At 38.8% G+C, this 24,527-nt stretch overlaps 2 protein-coding genes across 8 annotated transcripts in view; one reads left to right on the top strand and one right to left on the bottom strand.

The window, feature by feature from the left end:
- Nucleotides 1-19,037, top strand: part of LOC140195454 (mitochondrial glutathione transporter SLC25A40-like) — a 49,271-nt gene extending 30,234 nt beyond the window's left edge. For both annotated transcript variants that reach the window (XM_072253766.1, XM_072253767.1), the window contains 4 exons: nucleotides 3,125-3,234; nucleotides 7,549-7,627; nucleotides 10,633-10,713; nucleotides 13,381-19,037. In XM_072253766.1, the coding sequence (XP_072109867.1) occupies nucleotides 3,125-3,234; nucleotides 7,549-7,627; nucleotides 10,633-10,713; nucleotides 13,381-13,535 (425 nt within the window). In that variant the 3' untranslated portion in view covers nucleotides 13,536-19,037. The remainder of the gene's footprint in view (nucleotides 1-3,124; nucleotides 3,235-7,548; nucleotides 7,628-10,632; nucleotides 10,714-13,380) is intronic.
- The window catches only part of rundc3b (RUN domain containing 3b), a 96,533-nt gene continuing 90,743 nt past the window's right edge, over nucleotides 18,738-24,527 (bottom strand). For 4 of the 6 annotated variants that reach the window (XM_072253760.1, XM_072253761.1, XM_072253764.1 and 1 more), the window contains one exon: nucleotides 18,738-20,491. In XM_072253760.1, the coding sequence (XP_072109861.1) occupies nucleotides 20,346-20,491 (146 nt within the window). In that variant the 3' untranslated portion in view covers nucleotides 18,738-20,345. The remainder of the gene's footprint in view (nucleotides 20,492-24,527) is intronic. The other 2 variants (XM_072253762.1, XM_072253763.1) reach the window with 1 other exon arrangement.

Raw genomic sequence — 24,527 nt, 5'->3', positions numbered from 1 at the left:
AGATGCTGCCTGGCCTGCTGCGTTCACCAGGAACTTTTATGTGTGTTACTTTTTTGATTGCTTGATGTGCCTGCTGTTAACTTTGTGCATACAAGGGTATTTATTCATATGGCTGTGAATAACAAAATGTATATAATTTCAAGCTCTGTCACCTTATGTTCCATCTATAATATTCTCGTGTCCATATCCCTTGTTAACCACTTTGTATTCACTTCTTTCTATTCACTTCCTTACAATTTTTGTTCTGTTCACTTCTTCCCAGTTTTATTTCCTATTTACATCATAATTTGAAAGCCATTGCTGCAGACTTTTTAGTGCCTAAGCACCAATCCCCATAATACTCATTAGTTGCAGCCTGCCACCTTAAAAAAAAGTTTATTCCTTGGAGCAAAATAAATCTCAGTTGTTGGAAATTTGAAACAAAAAATATGCTGAAAGCATATAACAAGTCCATTCCAATGACTTATTGTACAAACATCTTGGTTAGTCCTGCCCACTTCCCCTGCCCCTCCTCATGGTAATCACCAAGTCACCAAAGGGACATTGTTCCACGCCAAGCATAGTTCATGTCCAATCTTCTGTCCTTGGCTTGTATGTGGTAAGTTATTACTTTTTCTCTGTTACTATTCTCGGTCCCCTGCCCTTTCAAAGTTTCCATTTTACTCCACTTTTTTACATTTTTATCAATTGAATCAAATCTTCTACCATGGCCATTCAGCCAATATTGTAATGGCCACGGTTGCAATCATGTATTAATATAATGAAGTGAGCAGAGAGGAAGCTAAATTCTGCTTCTGAGTCTGAGTGGACCAAAGACATCAGATTAGTTTTGTTGAGTCAGTGGCTTCTGGTGTGATTGCATGTGATACTGTTTATACTCCTTTAATGAAACTGACTATTCCATCCCTCGAGCAATGTCATCCACAATATGCTTAAATATAAATCAGCCTCATCTGGGCCTAACTTTCATGATGAGATTACGAAACCTGATTCTTCATAATATTTCCAATAGGTTGTATCTTTTATTGTCTGCCGTGAAAATTTCTGTAGTGGCACAGGTATCAGTTCCCATGTGTGTGCTGATGTACATTGATTTTCTTCTTTTGTTTTGACTCCACCACTGTTACCATTCTCACTAATGACCACTGACTGATTAAAGACAGATGAGTTACAATATTACTCCTACTTATACTGCCTCTAAAAAGTATTCACTCCCTTGTGTTTAAAAAGTATTTAAACACAAAATAATTGCATAATTACTCACCCCCTTCAAGATAGTAGTTGCGCCTTTGGCAGAAGTTACAGCCTTGAGTCTGTGTGGATAGGTCTCTGTCAGCTTTGCACATCTGGATGCTGCAATTTTTCCCATTCTTCTTTACAAAACTGCTTAAGCTCTGACAGATTGCATGAGGATCTTGGGTGAACAGCCCTTTTCAAGTCCAGCCACAAATTCTCAATTGGATTGAGGCCTGGGTTCTGACTTGGCCACTCTAGGAAGTTAACTTTGTTGTTTTTAAGCTATTCCTGTGTAACTTTGGCTGAATGCATGGGGTCATTGTCTTGCTGGAAAACAAATCTTCTCCCAAGTTGCAGTTCTCTTGCAGACTACATCAGGTTTTCCTCCAGGATTTCCCTGTATTTTGCTGCATTTTACTCTCTACCTTCACAAGACTTCCAGGGCCTGCAGCAGTGAAGCATCCCCACTGCATGATGCAGTCACCAGCATGCTTCATGGTGGGGATGGTGTGTTTTTGATAACGTGTGGTGTTTGGCTTGTGCCAAACATAACACTCAGCGTGATAGCCAAAAGGTTCAATTTTGGTTTCTTCAGACCATAGAACCTTCTTCCAGCTGACTTCAGAGTTTCCTACATGCCATTTGGCAAACTCTAGTTGAAATATCTTGTGAGTTTTTTGCAATAGTAGCTTTCTCTCTGCCATTCTCCCATAAAGCTGTGACTGGTGAAGCACTTGGGCATCAGTTGTATGCGCAGTCCATTTCTTGGTGATTGACTTAACTATACTCCAAGGGATATTCTGTGACTTGGAAATTTTCTTGTATCTGTCTCTGACTTGTTCTTTTCAATAACCCTTTTGCAGAATTGCTTGGAGTGTTCTTTTGTCTTCATGGTGTAGTTTTTGCAAGGACACTGACTCACCAGCAGTTGGACCTTCCAGATACAGGTGTATTTTTACAACAATCAATTGAAACATCTTGACTGCACACAGGTCTCCAAAAACAGACCGCCATTTAACTAATTATATGACTTTTCAAACCAATTAGCTGCACCAGTGATGATTTGGTGTATCATATTAAGGGGAGTGAATACTCATGCAATCAATTATTTTGTGTTTTATATTTGTGATTAATTTTCAACTTTGATCACTTTGATACAAAAGAAGAGTCTTTTTCTGTTGATCAGTGTCAAAAAAGCCAAATTAAATCCACTGTGATTCAATGTTATAAAACAAGAACTTCCAAGTGGGTGAATACTTTTTATAGGCACTATAGTGTCAGTAGAACTAAAGCTAATTTGGCTTGTAGGCAATTACATGCAGTACTTTTTTTAACGTCCCTGAATGCCACCAATGGGTTCTGATACTCTCTCTCTTCTGTCCTTTCATTCTGGTATTTGCTACTGTCATCGCTGCTTTTGCTCAGGTACAAAGTAGCATTTATTATCTTAAGTACTGAAACTTCCAGTCTGCATTCTGTGTCTTCATCACTTTCATGCACCTGTATCACAACTAGAGGGCTTATGACAATATATAAAAATCATCTTACTACATCGGAATGTCATGAGTTTGATTTCCTTTTAGAGAAACCGCAGCATTAGTCACATTCCCTGGTGAGGTGTTCATTTTACTTAGCTGTTTATTGTTGTGGATTAGCCAAGTAATACTGTGCCAACAAACAATTAATAGTCATTTATGACAAATAAATATTAGTTTGTTGTTAGCAATTAAGCTGTATTGAGTACAAACCGAAAAACCTAACTGCTGAATCAAAGGTAATTAATGAACGTCTACATTATCTTGTATATTTCCTCATTTGCAATGAGGTGTGTTGCCTTGGAACTATAGAGTTACACAACAGGGTTTTAATTCAGCTATCTGTCTCACAGCCATTTACTGGTTTAACTATGAACTGATGAAGAAACAGTTATGCAAGAAGTACAATATCAGTGAACCTACGTTAGCGATCAGTTTTTCCTCAGGAGCATCATCAGGCGCAGTAAGTTTGACTCCAGTTATGTAAGCAATTCTACCAGGGATGATAGGTGATTTTAGGTCACATATTGAAACCAAATGCATTTCACAATAAATTTAATGTTTTGTAAATCTGAATTTATTTCTATTGTTTTAACTAATTGTCTTACTTAAGCACTCAAACATAATCAAAATCTCAAGTAACTGTTACTGTGCCTTTTGTAAAGTAATTATCCTCTATTATTATTAGTTAATAGCCTTTGGTTGTTTAATGTTAGAATATATGGGCAAATTGCAAAATTAATTAAATTCCAATGAAAATTGCAAGCCTAGGGTGTCTTGAAAGAAAGGTATGGATGATATCTCTTTAGTCCTGAGAGGTTTTACAATGATCTATTGTCAGTCCATATTGAATAATTTTTCCACAGTAAAATTGTGTGTTGCTTAACAGAGTATTCCTTGTATTTATGTAAATTGAAAAAGCCTATTCTATAAATTTACTTTTCTAACTCTATCTTGGTTTTCCCTTTTGTGTTGAATAGTTCTCCATTCACATTAAAAATAGGAGTTATTCTTGTGTTTACTTCATCTGTATACTGAGTCGTTGAAAGTTCTGTGATACGGTTTTGGTATTGCATTTACATATAGCCCAAGGTTACATGAAGACAATTCTGGATCCTCTTAAACACTTTCAAATGGATCATTTGTCTTTAATGGCAGACAGTTGGAACTTCCATGGAAATTTTTGTGACTGTTTATCATTACATTTGGAGGAATCCTGGAGAAGTATGCTTATCTAATTTCTCCACTATTTATGCTGGTGACAAATTGGGAATCCTTGGAAATCTTGAAGGGGCTTTCCAGATTTCAGCTGGACGAGATGTTCTTGTCATCCTTAAAAGGATTTTGAAAAATATTGATTCTGCCTCTAAATAACTGCACTTGAAATGTAACTGTTCTCAGAATCTTTCAGTGATTGCCTAAAGCAAAAGAGGGTTATTTGCATCAAATTTTTGGTATCTGTTATTTTCCTACATGCCAATCTGACACTGGGAGTATGACCAAAAACTGCTGACCTTAAAGGTCACAGTGAGAATGCATAAATCAAAAATACATGCTCTATTTTAACTACTATACTTCAATGGAAGTGTTTTGAAAAGGGACTGAGATTGCTTCTCCATACATTCTTAAAAAGCGGTATGAATATCAAAATTGATATTTAGCATTCATAATTTGTATACTATTAGGAGCTGATAAAGAATACTATTGTATTTCTAAGAGTGGACTGTGAGTAATTGGTGTAATTGTGCTGCCTAGAAAGTAAACTAGTATTAAACAAGCTAGATTTTCTTTGGATATAGGATACATTAGGAAAATGTGTTCATGGTTGAATAACAAGCTACACCAGACACTTTATGGGCCTCCAGCATGGTATTGCACCTGTGAACAACATTTTCCAGGACATGATATAAATTTAATATTTGCTAGAAATGTGTGGCATAATGTGGCAGAACAGCAAAATACTGCTCCACAGTGATAATGAGTAAGTGACTCAAACCACTAGAGTCATAGAGAGAGCACAGAAAAAGGTGCTTCAGTCTACTGAGGCTATGTCAACTATCGGGCATTAATTTTTACACTAATCCTTCCCTATTCCCATCAACTTGCAAAAATTAAGTGGTGAGGAAGGCAATTGCAATATTGCCACCCCTCTTAAGATAAGAGCCCATGGTGTTACTGAAAATACACTAGCATGGAGAGAAAATTGGCTGACTGGAGTAGGAATAAAGGGGGACTTTTCTGGTTGACTAATGGTGTTTCACAGATGTCGGTATTGGGGCCACTCCTTTTCACATTTTGTGGCAATGATTGAATGACGGAATTGATAGCTTTGTGGGCATGTTTGCGGATAATACGAAGATAGGTCAAGGGGATGGTGGTGTTGAGGAAGCAAAGAGTCTGCAGAATAACTTCGACAGATTGGTAGAATGGGAAAGAAGTGGCAGATGGAATATAGTGTCGTGAAATATATTGTCATGCACTTTTGTAGAAGGAATAAGCCATACACTGTTTTCTAAATGGGAAGAAAATTCAGAAATCAGAGGTGCAATGGGACTTGAGAGAATTTGTGCAGGATTCCCTAAAGGTTAACTTACAGGTTCAGTCAGTGGTGAGGAAGGCAAATGCAATATTAGCACTTATTTCAAGATGACTAGAATATAAAAGCAAGGATGTAATGCTGAGAGGCTTTATAAGGGATTGGTCAGGCTGCACTTCAAAGTTCAAGGTAATTTATTATCAAAGTATATGTATGTCACCATATCCAACCCTGAGATTCATTTCCGTGCAGGTGTACTCAGAAAATCTAAGAAACATAATAGAATCAATGAAAGACCACACCCAACAGGATGGACAAACAACCAATTTGCAAAAGTTAATAAACTATACAAATACAAAATTTTAAAAATACATAAATAAGTAGTAACTATCAAGAACATGAGATGAAGAGCCCTTGAAAGTAAATCCATAAGTTGTGGAACAGTTCAGTGATGGGGCGAGTGAAGTTATCCCCACTAGTTCAAGAGCCGGGTGGCAGAGGAGTAATAACTGTTCCTGAACCCGGTGATGTGGGTCCTGAGGCTCATGTATCTTCTTCATGATGACAGCAGTGACAACAGAGCATGGTCAGGGTGGTGGGAGTCCTTGATGATGGATGCTGCTGTCCATGTAGACATGCTCAGTAGTGGGAGGGCTTCACCCGTGATGGATTACTACTCCATTACTACTTGTAGGATTTTCCATTCAAGGACATTGATGTTTCCATACCAGGCCATGATGCAACCAGTATTGTTGAGTATGGAGAGCAGTTATGGGTCCATTATTTAAGAAAAGATGTGCTGGCAAAAGAGAGTCCAGAGAATGTTCACGACAATAGTTCCAGAAATGAATAAGTTAACATATGAGGAGTGTGTGTTAGCCCTGGACCTGTGCCCACTGGAGTTTAGAAGAATGGGAGGTGGGCGGGATTTAGTCGAATCCTTTCAAATATTGATAGGCCTAAATAAAATGAATGTGAAAAGGATGTTTCCTTTAGTGGGTGAGTCTAAGAGCAGAGGGTACAGCCTCAAAATAGAGAACGTTTATTTAGAATAGAAATGACGAAGAGTTTGTTTAGCCAGAGGGTAGTGAATATGTGGAATTCATTGCCACAGGCAACTGTGGTCAAATCATTGGGTATATTTAAGTTCAAAGTAAATTTATTAAGTACATATATGTCACCAAATACAGCCCTGAGGTTCATTTTCTTGTGGGTATACTCAACAAATTTATAAAATAGTAACTATGCCAGAATCAATGAAAGATCAACCATGGTGCAGAAAATGACAAACTGTGCAAATGCAAATATAAATAAGTAGCAGTAAATAACAAGGACATTTCAATTGATGGGGCAAATGAAGTTGAGTATAGTTAACCCTTTTTGTTCAAGAGATTGATGACTGAGGGTTGGTAAGTGTTCTTGAACCTGATGATGCGAGTCCTGAGGCTGTTCACCTTCTATCTGATGGTAGCAGCAAGAAGAGAGCATGACCTGGGTGGTGGGGATCCCTGATGATGGATACTGCTTTCCTACGACAGTGTTTCATGTAGATGCGTTCAAAGGTTGGGAGGTCTTTACCTGTGATGTACTGGGCCAAATCCACTACTTTTTGTAGGATTTTCCATTCAATGGCATTGGCAAAGCAGAGGTTGATTAATTGGGGTTGGGAGGGAGGGATCATAGGTTACGGGGAAGAAGGCAGGAGAATGGGATCGAGAGAGAGAATAAATTAGGCATAATAGAATGGCGGAGAAAATTCAATGGGCTGAACAGCCTAATTCTATTCCTATGTCATGGTCTAAGAGAGGAAACTGGAGCACCCAAAGGAAACCCATTTGGTGATATGGAGAATGCAAACTCCATATAAATATACTGCTGATCAGGATCGAACCCAGGTTGCTGTGAGGCAGCAATTCTACTAGCTGTGTCACTGTGCCACCACTATTTCTAGTCCCTGTTACATGAAGCCTTCCTAGTATTAAAATTGCCTTACGAAAACCAGAAACTGAAGGAAAGACATTTTTGAATTAGAGTGCATTTTTAAGGAGCGAGTTCTGGATTGGCATGTGTATTCTTTACCAAAGGAGAAATATCTCAACACATATTTTCATTTACCATCAATATAAAGAATAAATAATACAACGTAGACAACCTTTTTAGTCTTTCTCATTAAAATTTGAATCTTGTTTAAGCTGTGTAAAAATAGAAATAAGTGGAATTGTGTTGTGCCTTTACTTTCAGATTGCAGCTGTATTGACTTTACCATTTGATGTTGTGAAAACCCAGAGACAGATTGAAATTGGAGAGTTGGACATAATGAGTATGTAATTTTAGACTTTTATTTGGAAGTGTAATTTGCTTATCAATTTGTAATAAGTGCTCATTGCATTATGTATCTAAGCAGACCTTTGGGGAGCCTAACAAAACTATTCAACCCATCATGCATGTGTCTTCAAAAATGCTATCCAATAAAATTCAAAGTTGGATCACTGAATATGTTATGAAGTTCTTCAGCCTGCTTCTTGATTAATTTCTGGTTCCACCTGCTTTCCAGCCAGGTATTTATTTTTGTCTGAAGAGGCGGATGAATTTGTAAGGTCAAGCAGTAGTAAAGTCTGCATCTGTGAAGTTGAAAACCACTCTTGGCATATTTCTTCTTATATTATTTATTACTTCAGATGAGTTTTAAACATACCCTTGTACTTCTTATCTCTGCATTTTGAGAGGTGTATCCAAAATTCAGAAAAAGGGTTATCTTTGTTATTTGCTATTGTACCTGTGAATTGGGAGATAGAATAAGCACTTATTTGTTTGTCTACTCAACAGCATTGTAGAAATTTTGCACCATTTCCGTCTGATTGTGCAAGTATGTGTTTAGAACATAGAATGGTACATCAGAGGAACAAGCTCTTTGGCCCCTGATGTTTTACCTCAGAGCCTTTTAAACACCCCTGTTGTGCATCTGCTTCCACCACCACCTCAAGAAGCACATTGCAGGCACCCAACACTCTGTTTTATTAAAATTTAACTTGTCCTGCACGCCCCTATTGAAATTTCCCCTCTCATCTTAATTATACGCCCTCAAGTATTAGATATTATAATCCTCTGAAAAGGTACTCTATGCCTCTCATAATTTTATAAACTTCTATCAGGTCTCTCCTCAGCCTCTGCCACTCCAGAGAAAACAACTCTACTTCATCCAGATTTTCCTTCTATGCACGTGTGTTCTAGTCCTGGCAGCAACCTGATAAACCTTTTCTAAACTCTATTGGAGTCCAAATCTTCCTACCAGGGCACAACCAGAACTGAACGCAATACTCCGGTTGCAGTCTAACTAGTTTTGTGGACTCCATGCCATGATGAACAGGGGCAAGCATGCCAATGTCACCATTACCGCTCTATCAATGTATGGCCACCTTCAGGGAATTGGAGACTTGGATGCCTCTGTACATCAGTGCGGTTAAGTGTCTTGGCATTAACTTTGTACTGTCAGACCACCCAAAATGCACCACCTTACACTTGACTGATTAAACTCCATCTGCCATTTCTCCGCCCATATCTGCAGCTGATCTATATCCCACTGTATCCTTTGGCAATCTTCTACATTATCCAAAATGCTACCAATCTTTGTCATCTGTAAACTTGATAACCCATCCATCCATGTTTTTATTCAAGTCATTCATATCACAAACAACGGAAGTCCCAGTTCAGATCCCTGCAGAACATCACTAGATGCAGACCTCCAGCCATAATTGACCTCTACCTTCTGTCTTCTATGGGCAAGCCAATACTGAATCCGAACAGCTGTCATCAAGAATCCCATGCATCTGAATGAGGCCCAAAACATTGACTACTCTTTTCCATAGATGCTGCCTGGCCTGCTGAGTTCCTCCAGCATTTTGTGTGTCTTGCTTAGATTTCCAGCATCTGCAGATTTTCTTTAGTTTCTAGTTAGTGAGACGTGGCTTGTCCTGAACAAAGCCATACTGCCTTAATGTCCATAAATAGGCTATGCTTTTCCAAATGCTCAGAAATCTTATTCAGAAGAATTCTGTCCAAAAGCTTCCAAACCACTGATATGAGACTCACTTGCCTATAATTTCCAGGATTATCTCCATTTCCCTTCTTGAACCACGCAACAACATTAGCTACTTGCCAGCCCTTTAGGAGTTTTCCTGTGGCTAGAGAGCACACAAAGGTCTTGGTCACTTTTGAGGGAACTGATGTAATGCTGCAGGAGTTTTTTTATCACACTTCACACAATCGTGATAAAAGGAATGTGCTAAGAACAGAAGCAAAGCCATTCAATGGCCCTATGGATGCTATAAATTACCTAATTTGATACATCTGCCTTTCTTCCATACTTTTTTAATAGTTTGAAATTCTGTTAATTCAAGACTTAAAAATGATTGTTTACCAAGTGTAAATTCTATTTATGGAAAAGTTTCAAATTTCTTCAGTCTTCACGTGCCAGAACAGCTTGGCTCTAATATTTGCCATGTTCGCCCTTTTCCAAAAATTATTCAACCAGTAAAAATAGCTTTCCTCCATATATTTTGTCAGTTTCCTTCATTAGCCCACAGTTTGCTTGTAACAATTTAGTACAGCTGCAGCATAAATGTCTCTCTTGTTTTCTAGTATTCTAGCTACAATGTTTAACATTCTTTAAGAATTTGATTACTTTCTGTACCCAACTAAATTGTCTTTAATGTACTATGTTTGTGCATTCCTAAATCCCCTTGGAACCCTACTCTTGGCTTTTCAATAGTGTAATAGTTTTTTTTAGATTCAGGCATATCATTCTGTATTTGTTACATTGAAATTAATTTCCCATAGTTATGTCCAAAGCTTAATCCTGATAGTTCTTGATAATGCTTCAGCACAAGTTTACACTGCCTTCCATCTTTCTGTATCAACGAACTAGGATTTAAACCTTTTTAATCTAGTTAGTTAATAAATACATTGAAAAATTAAGATCCCAACAAAATTCGTGATATTCAGCTAATTTTTTAACCACTTTAGTAATTTGCCTCCAATTTAGTGATTTGTGATGTTATGGGGGAAATCCTCTATAGAACATTTATAGACATCACTTCATGCACTATTTTAAGTACTTCAAAAAAGGTAAGCACAGTCTGCCATATTGGTTTCACTTGTCTTTCTCCAATTATTAACACATTTGCCCAAAAAAGCTATTCACATATAGCTGGGATAGATTATCTTCCTAACTTATAAAAAGCAAATCTCTGTATTTAGAAGCATAAGCAATTGATTATCAGTTAATGCAATATAACCAGTAAGTTCTATGCTTAATATTTGTTCTAGACTCTCAAAATAAATTATCCTCCACCTGGAAAATAATGAAAAAAATTGTTAGTCAATCTGGATTTGGAGGTTTATTTGTAGGTAAGTAAAACCACTTAAGTTCTTGCTATACACTGGATTGACTTTACAGTCATTTTATCATTGGGAGAAACTGCCCTACAACGGCAACAGGAATTTTAATTTTAATTTTTATAGCAAATGAGTGTCAGTCTTGAACCTTGGAGTGGCTAGTACCTTTCTTCATAACTGTTCTAAATCTTATATTTTGCATGCTATCTCCTAGATTCTTCACTATTGCTTGCTTATCTTGTTATGGGCAATCTCCAAGGATCAGGTACGCCAGTGTAGCCTTCCTTATCAGGCCTAGAAGAAAACTAATAAACCTCAATTTAAATCTTGCTCTTGCATCACACATGTGCACACACACACACACACACACACACTTCCCTTTTTTGCTAAGACAATCTTGGTGTATATGAGTTTTATGGTTTGTGCATACAGTAGGTGCTATTTCCTCAAAATGTTCTCCTCAATATCTTCACCACTACCTAAGAGACGACAGAATAGCCCCAGTATTGTAATGGAATTTTGTTTTCCAACTCCAAAGTGCATTCTGACCATGATCAATACAGAATATTTCCTTAGCTTAGTCACTATTGGCCCCCCCCCATGCCTTCTTCCCTTTTGTCTTTCCTGAATCCATTGTATCAAAGCATATTTGAGATTGACTTATCATTCCTTTTTTAAATAATTCATTACTCTCCTTTAATGACACCCATTTTTGCCACAACTTTTTATTTCCATTTGGTTAATTGGGTATCTGTAGTTCACCAAACTTACAGTGCTTAGTGCATTTTTTAGGTTCACAGTAAGTATAGTGGATTCCAGGTAATTGAGCCATCAGTTAATTGGGACAGCCACTTAATTAGGCCAACTCTTAAAAAACAAAAACTCATCAATAAAATTGCCAGGATTCCCTTCATTTATTTGGGACACAATACTGCTTAATTGGGGCAGAAGACTGTTGCCAAACAGGTTTTAACTAGGTCAGTCATGCTCACTCGTGTGGCCGTTTGATGCTACACCATGCTTTGAGTGAGCAGTTTTTAAATAGCATCAGTGCGTGTGCTCGTATTCAAAAAGCAGTGATTTTTATTGCTGACAGTTAGCAAGAAATAAGCAGTAAGACTATTCCAAATGGTTTTGCTCATTGTGGTTTCAAACATTCAGGCTTGGAGGTTTCTGAAATGACCAGGAGTAAAAGTAAGTTAGGAACAAGTTAGTCACCAAGTTAGGAACTGCAAACAGTTTGAAACAATCATTCAAGATTATTGTCAGTACCTTCAGTGTTACAATGAAACTGAAGGTTTGGAGGATGCAGTCATAACAAGCATTGTATGAAGGCAGTCTTTTGATCTTTTTCATTGAATAAACTGGATGAATTATTCTGTCAATAAATAGTTTTATAGTACTGTAGTATTCTAATTTGTTTTGTTTCATTTAAATACTTAATTTGTTACCATTTGTCTTCTGTAGACCTTTTTAACTATTTCCATGGAACTTCAGCTAATTGGGGCAGCTGCTGAATTGGGCCAAAATGTACTTGTCCCGATGTGTCCCAATTAACCGGAATCCACTGCATTTGCATTTTAGACACCCTTGCACTAGTTCAAGTATGCCCAACATTTGTTTCTTTTTATTATTTGTTCCTTCAAGTCAAAAGTGATGTCCATGAAGGTCATGACTCAGCTTCAGTTGTTTATGTTTAGGTTGGTTGGGATGGTTTTGGGGACAGAGCAGGGGAGTTAAGTATATTGTGAGGTTAGGGTTTTGGAACTGGGATGTGGGATGTTAAGAGATCAGGCCGGCGTACAGGTCGTTGCTTAAAGGCTAGTAAGTCTGTGGACAGATGACAGGTCTGCAAGCACTGTGGACAAAAGACCAGAGAAGACAGCAGCTGGTAACTCCTCAGGTCAGCAAGTCACCCCAGGTTGGTAGGTCATGGAATCAGAGGTCCATGAGGGCAGAAAGCACAAGGGCCAGGGATGCGGTAGGTCAATGAGTTCGGAGTTTGGGTCCTTTCATCAGTGCATTCTGGCATTGTTATTGAAGATTGAAGCCGGAATGTATCCTTGAAACTGTCCTTGATTATCAGCACAAACACTAGCTAAAGGTGACATTACTCAAGCCTGTAAATGGCCAAAGAAAATTAATTGTGAAGTAGTTAACCACTAGTGTTGTCCAATCAATACCTTCAATGTTATAAAGTAAAGGCATCCGTCAGTCTTGCAAGACCATGGATCTGCGCCTGGAAAGTCTTCACTCTCCAGGGCGCAGGCCTGGGCAAGGTTGTATGGAAGACCAGCAGTTGCCTATGCTGCAAGTCTCCCCTCTCCATGACACCAATGTTGTCCAAGGGAAGGGCATTAGGACCCATACAGCTTGGCACCAGTGTCGTCGCAGAGCAATGTTTGATTAAGTGCCTTGCGCAAGGACACAACACGTTCCCTCGGCTGGGGCTCGAACTCACGAACTTCAGGTAGATAGTCCAGTGCCTTAACCACTTGGCCACGTACCATGTTATGATAAGTTGTAAATGTGAACTTTTAATTTTGATCATTCAGATTTGATCAAAGGTAACTTAGTTCCTGCTGCACTTACATGTCAAATTAATAGACACTTTTTTTTAAACCTGTGGATCAGTAAGAATGTTTCCTGATCTAACTTTTGCACTGCCTTAATCCCCAGGTTTGTTGCCTCGATTAATGAAGGTAGCACCGGCTTGTGCGATTATGATCAGTTCCTACGAATATGGAAAATCCTTTTTTCGTAAAATCAACAAAGAGCAGGAGAGAAAAAAGGCTACAAGTCAGGCGCTGGCTGAGAAAGTACATACAGCTTGAGCCTGAGGAAGAAAGTAATCATGACAACGACTTTCTTGCCAAAAGTTACAGACAAAAAAAACTTCAAACATGGCCTACCCATGATTACAGAGGTGAACCCCTTGGAACATTAAACTACTTGTGAATGGACACTAATAGTATCAGTGAAATATATTTACAAGTTCATTTTCCAGTGCTTAACCTTGCTGAAATCTGTGCCTCAAAGTTAATGTGTTTTACTGTGTCTGGTTATAATAATATGAAAGCTATGTGAAATAGTCTTATTAAGATTGTGAAAATGGTGGGATTTTACCTACAAAACTAGATGGTAAAGAAAAGTTGTATCACATTTGATGTCTGGAATGCAGCTGTAGAAAATGAAAGTGCAATACCAATTTAGAAAGCAGTGAAACTCAAAACATTTTGCAAAGTATATCAGCTAACTATTATGGAAACCTTAACTAGCCACAAGCATAGCAATGTTGCCTTTGTTTTACACCTTAAAAATAATCCCACTAAAAGATTTATAACGACAAAATCTCTGCCGGTGCAGTTAATAAACACAAAATGGACTGGTCAGGTAGTTGTGGGTATATTTTATCTGAACACTCAATTTATTGTAATGAAGATTATTTCCTGAAAATAGAGTTGAGTAAATCTTAAATTTGAGAAATTGTGCAATTTTTTTTCCTCATTTTAGATGTAAAATAAACAATGCACATACTATCACCAGACCTTTTGATTTGATTAATGTCTTGTGTAAAGTAAAAAGATTTTATGAGGACAGATGTCAGTTTTTAAACTACTTTTCCCCTCCAATTCATTTTTAGGTTTCCAGATATGGCTGCATGTGTACAGAAGTTCACCTTTCCCCATAAGAATTGTTTACATGGGATTTTAAAAAGTTGTCTGCATTCTATAAAGGCCATGTGTGATTGTGCATTGACATATTATCATTTGAAAGGTTGTGAAGACAGGCTCTTGGAACTACCCTTTTTTTCCTAGCAGCCTAGCTATGACCAAATGGCATCATAAGTTGGAAAACTAGACAAAGGTATTTGAAGATCTGCTGCAGGTGGTGTTTCCTATGGTAATTTAGGAAAAATAGATAAAAAGCACCACCACAGTGAAAACATTTTAAAAGGCATTTTTACAAAAACATTCAAAAGATACCTTGCAGCATTTGACATACTGGCATACCAAGAAACTTAAAAATTTTGTAATGGGCTTGGGTAGTGTTAGCATAATTGTTAAGCTGTGCAGGAGTATTGAGACCATGATCACCCAGCATCAGCTGCAGTGGCTGGGGCACGTGATAAGGATGCCCCCATGTCAGCTACCCCGCAGAGTGTTGTACGGCCAGCTACATCATGGTCGATACTCGGCTGGAAGGCCGAGGTGCTATATAAGGGTCAGATGAAGAATGCAGGATCAGGCCTGAGGACCTGGAGGAGGTTGTTGCTGACCATACCACTCGGCGACAGCTGTGTAGAGACGGGGTTCATATTCTGGAGATGGAAAGAACAACCAGAAGAGAGCCAGGAGAAATGCAGCCATGGTTGCCACCACTACTTCATATACATGTCCCACCTGCAACAGAGCTTGTGGATCCAGGATAGTCAAAGATCTCACCATTAAAGGAGTGGGCGTCGTCAGATTTCGATGGACAACCGAAGAAGTAAGCTGTGCCCTATTTTTGGCATCTTCCTTTGGTGCTCATTGCAAGGCAGCAAGAGTTGATAAGGCACAAGAGACTGCAGATGCTAGGATCAAGAGTAAAAAGGCAAGTTGCAGTAGGAAGTCAGTGGGCTGAACAGCATGTGTGGGGGCAGAGATAGTCAATGTTTTGGGTTGAGTTCCTCCAACAGGTTGGGTTTTACCACGAATTGGTGGCAAAAATAAATGGATAACTGAACTTCACTGTATTGTCAAACAATCTCAAGTCACTTTCTCAAAAGCCCTGAGATTTTTTTTTTTGATTGAATTTTCTGTATGCAGTAGGATTAGGTTTAACTGATTCAGAAATTAATTTTGCAGTTAACTATGTTTCCAAATTGTAATTGTAAGACAATAGATCTGAAATGAAAACAAGTTGGAAATACAGGTGCAGAAATGGCAGATGGAATTTAATCCAGAAAAAGTGTGAAGAGCTGCAATTTGAGCTCAAGTATAAGAGACAAAAAATATGACAGGACCCTTGGGAGTATTGATATACAGGATATCTTGGGGAACTCTCTGAAAGTGGTAACACAAGTAGATAGGGAGGTAAAGAAATTTTACAGCGTGTATACCTTTATCGGTTTGGGTATTGAGTACAAAGGTTGGGGAGTCATGTTGCAGTCATATACAACTGTGGTTAGGCTACAACTGAGTATGGTGTGCAGTTCTGGTTGCTGCATTACAAGCAGCATGTGGAGACTTCAGGATGGCTGCAAGAGATTTACCAGGCCGTTGCCTGGGTTGGAAGGTAATACCTATAAGGAGAAGTTCGACAAGCTTGTTTCTCTGGAGGAGAGACCAAGGGATAACCCACTGGAAATAACATTGAGAGATTGACAGGGTAAATAGGACTTTTCCCAGTGTGGAAATGTCAGATACTAAAAGGCATAGTTTTACCGTGAGGAGAAATGTTTGAAGGAGATTTATGATGCAAGTTAACTTCTAACACTGTGGCAAATCCCTGGAATGTGTGGAAGCAAATGCACCAATCACATTTAGGAGGCACATTACAGACACGTGAACAAGCAGGGAGTGGAGAAATATAAACAATGTGTAGGCAAACGGGATTAGTTTACGTTGGCATTGTAGTTAGCTCAGATGCACAATCTCCATCCGCACAGGTGCATCATAAGGCTATGTGCTGAGCCCCCTAAACACCTATGACAGAGTGGCTAAGCACTGCTGCGACGCTGTGTTTCTGATGTTGTTTGCTGATGTTTCCACTGTCTTAGGCAGAATCAAAGGTGATGATAAATGAGCATATAGGAGGAAGATTGAAAATCTGGCTGAGTGGTGCCACAACAACAACCTCTTACTCAATGTCAGCAAGACCAAGGGGGTAGTTGACTACAGGAGGAAACCAGAGGTTCACGAGCCTCTGCTTCCTTAGGAGTTTGCAAATGTTCAGCATGACATCTCAACCTTTGACAAATTTCTATAGATGTGTGGTGAGAGTATATTGACTGGCTGCATCACAGCCTGATGTTGAAACCCCAGTGCCCTTGAACAAAATATCCTTTTAAAAAAAAAAGTAGATATAAGCCCAGTCCATTATGGTTAATGCTCTCTCCACCATTGAGCACATCTACATGGAGATTTACCGCAGGAAAACAGCACTCAGCATCAGGGCCCTCACCACCCATGCTCCCTTCTCGCTGCTGCCATCATGAAGGTGGTATAGAAACAGTTATTACCGCAATCATCAGGCTATTGAAGCTGGGGGGGGGGGTGGAAATAACTTCACTTGCCCTAACAATGAACTATTCCCACAACCTATGGACTTGCGTTCAAGGACTCATCGCACATTCTCAATATTGATTATTGTATTTGCACAGTTTGTTGTCTTTTGTACACTGATTGAATGGCCAAGTTGTTGTGGTCTTTCACGATTTGATTATGGTTATTAGATTTATTGAGAATGCCTGCAGGACAATAATCACTTGTCATTATAAGCAAACCTGATGATAAATTTACTTCGAACTATACTACACTGCTCCATCTTCTATAAAAATACTTAGCAGACCAGGTGGCAGTTAGAAACAGCAAAGATAAGGTCACCCTTGTCCTAGTTTTCACCCCACCAACCTTCACTTTGAGAGGTTCATTATCCAAATTCTGATACGTTCAATGCAATTCCAATATAACACACATCTTCCCCTCCCCTCCCCACTTTTAAACCGAATTGTACCATCTGCAATTTCCCCGTTTCATTTGTCCATCCCAACATCCACCCACTCCCATTCTCATGGCACTTTCCTCCACAACGAAACAACTGCTTTTATCGCTTCCTACCAATACTAGGTGAAGCAAAGATTTGCTTTAACTTCCAATCTAGTGTATTCCATTTGTGCTTGCAATATGGTCTTTACAATGAAGAAACCAAATATGGATTGGCTGTTTTGTGAAACAGTTCTGTTCAATTGCAAAAGTGACCCCAAGCTTCCAATCGTCTGTCTCTTCGTCATCTCACTCCTGACTGCCTTCACTTTGGGCTTCTCCAGAACAATGTAAGATATCTGGCAAACCCGGAACCACATCTCATCATGACTGAGCACAGTATAGCTCTCAAGACCAAACATTAACTTTCATTTCTAATAAATTTTGCTGAATATTTCAAGCATTGTCTTCCAGATTTTTCTGGAACTGCAAGTCAAGCATTGATCTCAGCACCCCCATCCCTGACTTTCAATTTAATCTCCTCCAAATAAGTTCCCTTGGTCTCTAGCCTGTCACAGAAATTCCTTTGTTGTACTCATCCCTTTTTTTTGTGAAGAGAACAGAACAAATTTGACTTTAAACTTTTCCTAGTTGAGATGAACAGCCAGGCAACAAAGCTGGGGTGGGAGGTCATGTACTAATTAGGATACCACTGTTGCCACCTTTATAAAGCGTGTTATCTGTAAAGCACTTTGGGGCACCCAGGGAGGGATTTGAATTATAGGTTACAAACGATCCTGTAATGGCACTTCTCATTCAAGTCAGCTGACAGCATGAATTTCAGCTACGTACCCACTCCCTAGATGTTTCAATGTCAATCTGAGTAGTAATTATTTTTTTAAAGCAGCTTTATAAATCTTATCACTACCGAGTAACCTATGCACTTTCAATGGCAGAGACTCAATCCTTAATTGGTGCTTTCCTTCAACGTGGGGAAGAAATCCTACTTCCTTATTTCAGTATAATTTTTCTCATTTTTATCAACTGCATAATTTTGCACAGGTTCAGTTTTATAATATATCCGCAAGTCTCAGAATTCTTCAGTGGGGTTGCTGGTAAAAATACTTATGCTTACCCTGCTCTTACTCAGGTCTGGGGAGGAAATGAGAGGGCAGTGTTCATGACAAGTTGCTACTCAGAAGCCCACAATCGGTTGGTAGCTGTAATGAACAGTAAATGCCACACCTTTACTGTTTATTCCCATGCTCATACACATCCTTTGAGATAAAGTTGAGGATGAATAATTTTCATATTACAGCTGAAGTCAAAATATTCATATAGATGGCCAAATAGCAGAGTTTGTTTCACTTTTATTATACATGCAGTTATTAAGACTCACGTAACTTATCAAGACAAAAATGAATACAGTTTAGGCTTTTTGACTTCTTCATTTAGATAAGACAGAACAAAGTAAATATTCTGTGAATACATACTGGTACAAAAAGAAAAACTTATCATGCAGTATGTACATGTTACCAGCAGCTTAATACTAGTTCAGTACACAAATTACTGACTAACAGATTGTATTTAAATGTAAACAATAAAAATTGGGCGAGATGATTGTTCTTAAAATAAAGCAAAAAGATTCTGTCCACCAAATGTCCCTGTGATTAGTTTTGTGTGTAAACTTTTCAAAGTAAAATGATGAACCATTGTACTTTTAAACCACACAAACCACATAGCTAATGTGCATTTAAAAAGATCAAAAGGTATTGACAATTTTTAATATGCAATAGAGTCAAAGACTGAAATGCAACTTTCAATTTAAAACAAAGTCTTTGGGGAGAATATCATACCTGATTACAGGTAATAAATAATCAATGTATCCTAGTGGCAATTTTTTTTGCTACATACATAAAAGCATCAAAAATAGCTCCTACAATTCCTAACATCTTTACTTGCTGATTTATTAATTTCTTTCAATGGCAAATTTATCCATCTCTGCAATGACAAAGGGAAATGTATCAGAAACAATATTTGATGTAGTAACAGTGACGTTAGACAATTACAATATGAAATATGGCATTAGAACCAGTGCAAGATTGATTGGCAACCAATCCTTGTTCCCAACGTGAATAGACAGACCCTGCCACAATGTGAACACCACCATCTTTCAAAAATCAGGAACACCATCAAATGTTTGCTACCATTTACTTTGTTTTGAAAAAGGCATCTCAAACTTTTACATTAACATTGATAAATTCAGTCCTGGCAGAATATCAAAGGGCATGGCATTTTGATTTAATCAAGTAATTCAAGACAACAATTAGGCATCACCTTCACTTGCATCTGTGGGAAATAGTTTTAATACAAGCAGTTAGAATGTCAGAAGCTAGATGGACTGGAAGTTCTTCAAAACAAATGCACAACAGCAGACATACCCAGAAATCTGCAGACTTAATTAGAACAAAAACAATTGCACTTAAAATCGCCTGAAAAAATAGTAACATTTTAAGCTAGTAATGAAATAAATTGTACATATTAACACCCTTTTTGATCCACAAATACACAACTATATGGCTTGGACCTTCTGCAAATTCTCAAAATTTTCAGCAGTAAACAAAAACACTTTTACCAAATACTCCCTTAACCAGCCATTTTAGGAAGGAAAGAAACAAGACAAACAGTGCAGCCAACACTTTTTAAATACCAGGAACAATTTCCAAAGCAAACGCATTCAAGTAAAGCACTCCGCATGAAGTGACCTGAATCTTTTGCAGATGGTTGTGGTATCATGAAACAGTGCAGCAGTGCATTGTCAGTTGGTTTTCTGATTAAATAAAATTATTGGACCTATTAAAGTCTCAAGTTGTCAGGATTGGTTAATTAATTGGGGTGTCACTTCAGTGCATACCAAGATACCAGGTTCACTCTGGTTTGGATGACAAGTTGCTCCTAAAATGGAGTGAGCCCTGGGCTGCTAATCTCAGCATTCGGACTTGCAAGGCATTCACTGGATTTCAAGCTTGTAAGAGATTTGTAGCTGGTCATGGAAGTCAAGGATCCACATAGACCAAGTAATGAGGGAGTGTCCTCCTTCCCTATAATTTAAAGAAAATATGTTACAATTGTTTTGTTTTAAGCACATTCTGATCTGTTATGAAGGAAATTACACAATTTTATTCACATAAAAGATAAATCACAACTAAATCTCAATTTTAAAATGGTAACAGCAAGAGGAGATGAAAAAATAATCAACATTGATTCTGTTTCTCATCCCATCAATACAGCCTGACCTACTGAGTCTTTCCCCCAATTTCTCTTTTTGTTTTACAACACAGAAATAGATCATTTGGCTCATTGAGACCGTCCCAGCTCTTTGCAAGACCAATCCAAGCTAGTACCATCTCCTCACCCTTTCTACATGGCCCTGAAAATTTGTGGCTTTCAAATACTTACCCAGCTCCTTTTGAACACTACAATTTAATCTGCTGCCATTAACACTTTATGGAAATAATGTAGAAAAATTGGCCCAGAGTAAATGGAAAAACTAAGAAATTAGCATTAATAAAACAAAATATGGGGAAATTAATGAGACCTAAAGGAAATATTTGTAGAACCTGATCACCTGCATCCTAGAATTCTGAAGGTAGAGGTTTTGTGGGTAGTGGATGCATTGGTGTCACCTTCTAAAATTCTATAATTCTACACTGGATCCCACCGATTAGAATGTTGCTGAAGTAATCCAGTTATTGAAAAGGAGCGCAAGAGAGCAAGCACAGAATAGGTTGAGTGGTAGAAGAATTGCTGTAATCCATTTTCAAGTAATAACGTAGAAAATATGATTGGCTAGTGTCAACCTGGAACTAACACAAGGGAAATCTTGCTAAGTGTGTTGAGTATTTCCATCATCTGTAATTTTGTTTCATTGCATTCAAAGCAATTTACTGAAGTCAAGCCTCCAACTTACTCAGTCCAATAACATTTATTAGATTAGTGCAGTGAACTACAATTCACCATTCTTTAAGTCATTACCCTGGAACATTCTACCCAACTACATTGTTGGAGTAGCTTTACCACACACACTAGAACAGTATAGAGGGGCAGGCAAGCTAATCACACCCTCAGAGGGCAACAGTGAGCCATGCCTTCTGAGTGAGCTGAACTGAAAAAGGACATATTTTAGTTTTTCTCCTATATGTTTAGCTTCATTAGTCACAAGACTGGATGACTTTCAGTCAAACTTTCATTTATGCTGCTTTTAAGCTCATCTCTAAGAAATAAATAACAACCTGGGTAACAGCTGAATCCTCTATCCATAAATGAGGAAAATGCTTAATTTGAGCTTCATGATGGGAACATTTTATATATCCATTCAAACGTGGCTTTGGGGGCTAAGTATCTAATTGCCAATCCCTAACTGCCCTTGCAGCTGGAAGTGAGATGCCTTATTGAATCACTGTAGTCCCTGACATACAGTCATACCCATAATGCTGTTAGGGTCAGAATTGGATCCTGACCAGCAACAATGAAGGAATAGCACTACATTTCCAAATCAGATTGGTATGTGACTTGGAGGGGTAATTTCTAGGTGGGACAGGTTATGGGTTTAGAAAGTACCATCTAGGATGTCTTGGAAAATTGCCAAAAATGCTTTCTGAAGATGGTACAAATTGTTGCTATCGAACATCAGTGGTCAAGTAAGTGAATGCTTGAGGATGTGGTGCTTATCAAGTCGGCTGCTATCTTCCTGTTCGGAATCAAGCTTTTAATTGTTATTGAAGCTGCATACATCCAGAGTTTGCAATGTGTTCCATCAGACACCTGACTTAAGACTTGTAGTGGAGAACAATTAAGAATTAGGAGCCAAGTTAGTCACTGCAGGATTCCTAGTCCCTGGCCCACTCTTGTCACATTGTGTACACATCTACTCCAGTCCAATTTCTGGTCCTGGTAGCCCCAGGATATTGGTAATGGGAAATTTGGTGATGGTAATGCCATTGAATGTCAGGCGAAAAGGTAGTTAACTATTGCAACTTGCCACCTATCAACCCAAGCCTGGATATTATTCAATATTGCTATATTTAGTGTGGACTGCTTCATTATACAAGTTGCAGACATCCCACCTCTCCCGGAAGTTCCAGGAGTCTCCCGCATATTGATAGCGGCTCCCTGATGCCCGCAAATTATATACAATATCCTGGAAGTCGATTTTTTTGAGAGTAAGAGCGAAAGCGTGAAAGACATAGCGAGGGAGTGACAGGGAGAGCATCTTGATAGGTCTACTTAGCACAAAGAGAGAGCAATCAGTTTTCTCTGTGGGCGGACTTTAGTCTCTCTCTCTCTCTCTCTCTCCCTCCCTCTCTCTTCAGTGTCCTGCAGCACCATGGCAGAGTATTCCAAGAAAAGAAAATATAAAACGTACTTCACCTCAGACTTAACTAAAGTGTACCCCTGCCTAATAGGGGTCAAAAATAATGACAGTGTTGCTCACTGCGCTGTTTGCAACAGTCACTTTTCTATTGCCCCAGGTGGGTTCAATGACTGTAAAAGACATGTTGAGGTGAGTTTAACAGGTGTTATTCATTCGTTAGCATAGCGAACATTATTTAATCTAGCTGGTTAGCTGCTAAGGAGCTACTCTATTGATGTCCTGCGTGATGCGTCACATTAAGACAGAATTCAGAAGTCAGCTGTCTCACAAAACACTTGTGAATCTGATGTCTTGCAAAATTAACAAATTCATTGACATAGACTGCTGTGAGGTTGAGACTTCTGGCAAAATGCTCAAATCTGCCAAGCAAGCCACATCACAGTACAAGGAAAGTTTGCAAAATAGAAAAGCTATTTGCATTAGCATTTAGCTATTAGCATTGAGACTGCCAACAACATACTCAACAAGAAATATATATATGTTTCAATATATGATCAAATAAATTGTGTTCTTTCATAATCAAATATCCTGTATACATACACCCTTGGAGGTCGACGGGGGGGGTGGGGGAATATGTGGTTGCGGGGGGTGGGGGTGGTGGTGCTACCTCCCTGAAATGAGTTTTTGCAGGGTGAGATGTCTGAAAATTGTGAATGGTGCTAAACATTACGCAATCATCAGTGAACATCCTTATTTCTGACAATGATTGATGGAAGGTCATTGATGAAACAGCTGAAGATGATTGGGCCTAGGACATTGTCCTGAATTGGCTCTGGAGAGATGATTGGAGTCCAACCACCTCAACTGTCTTCCTGTACAGTAGATACAATTCCAACCAGTGGATGGCTCCCCTACCAAATCCCATTACCTCAATTTGATCAAATCTGCCTTGATAACAAGCGCAGATACTTTCACATCATCTTTGGAGTTCAGTGCTTCTTTCCCCCCCACGTTTGGACCAAGGTAAAAACAAGGCCAGGAACTTTGTGGAACCAAAATAGTTTCTGTGTGCCAAGTTTTGCTAAGCAAGTGCCACTTTTGGCACTTTCAATCATCCCTTCCATCACTCTACTATTGATCAAGAGCACACTAATGGGGCGATAATTGGCTGGGTTTGATCACTCTATTTCTTGTGAACGGGACAATACTCAAGCAGTTTTCCATCATCAGGTAGATACCAGTGTTATAGTTGTATGGGAACAGCTTGGCTAAAGTGCAGCAAGTTCCAGAGCACAAGTCTTCAGTACTATTTGTAGTATGTTGGCAGTCCTATAGCCTTTGCTGTATCTCGGTATCAGTGGAGCAGATTGGATTGGTTCAAGTCTGATATCTTCCACGCTGGGGACTTCAGGAGGAGGCCAAGACAGATCATCTATTCAGCGCTTCTAGCTGAAGCTGCTTGCAAATGCTTCAGCTTTCACTTTTGCACTCCCCCATCACTTAAGGCTGGAGATATTTGGGGAGCCTTCTCCAGTCAGCTGAATAAACTCTCCAGCACCATTCACAAAAGATTCTGAAGATGCTGGAAATCCAAACCAAGGCACACAAAATGCTAGAGGAACTCAGCAGGTCAGGCAGCCTCTATGGAAATAAATAAACACTTGACATTTTGGGCTGAAAGGAAAGGGAAAGATGCCAGAATAAAAATGTGAGGGAAGGGAAAGGAGGACAAGCTAGAACATGGGTGGGAAGAGAGATGAAGT

Source organism: Mobula birostris, chromosome 3 (genome assembly GCF_030028105.1).
Source record: "Mobula birostris isolate sMobBir1 chromosome 3, sMobBir1.hap1, whole genome shotgun sequence".
NCBI lineage: Eukaryota > Metazoa > Chordata > Chondrichthyes > Myliobatiformes > Myliobatidae > Mobula > Mobula birostris.
This window is presented reverse-complemented; position numbering and strand designations above follow the sequence as displayed.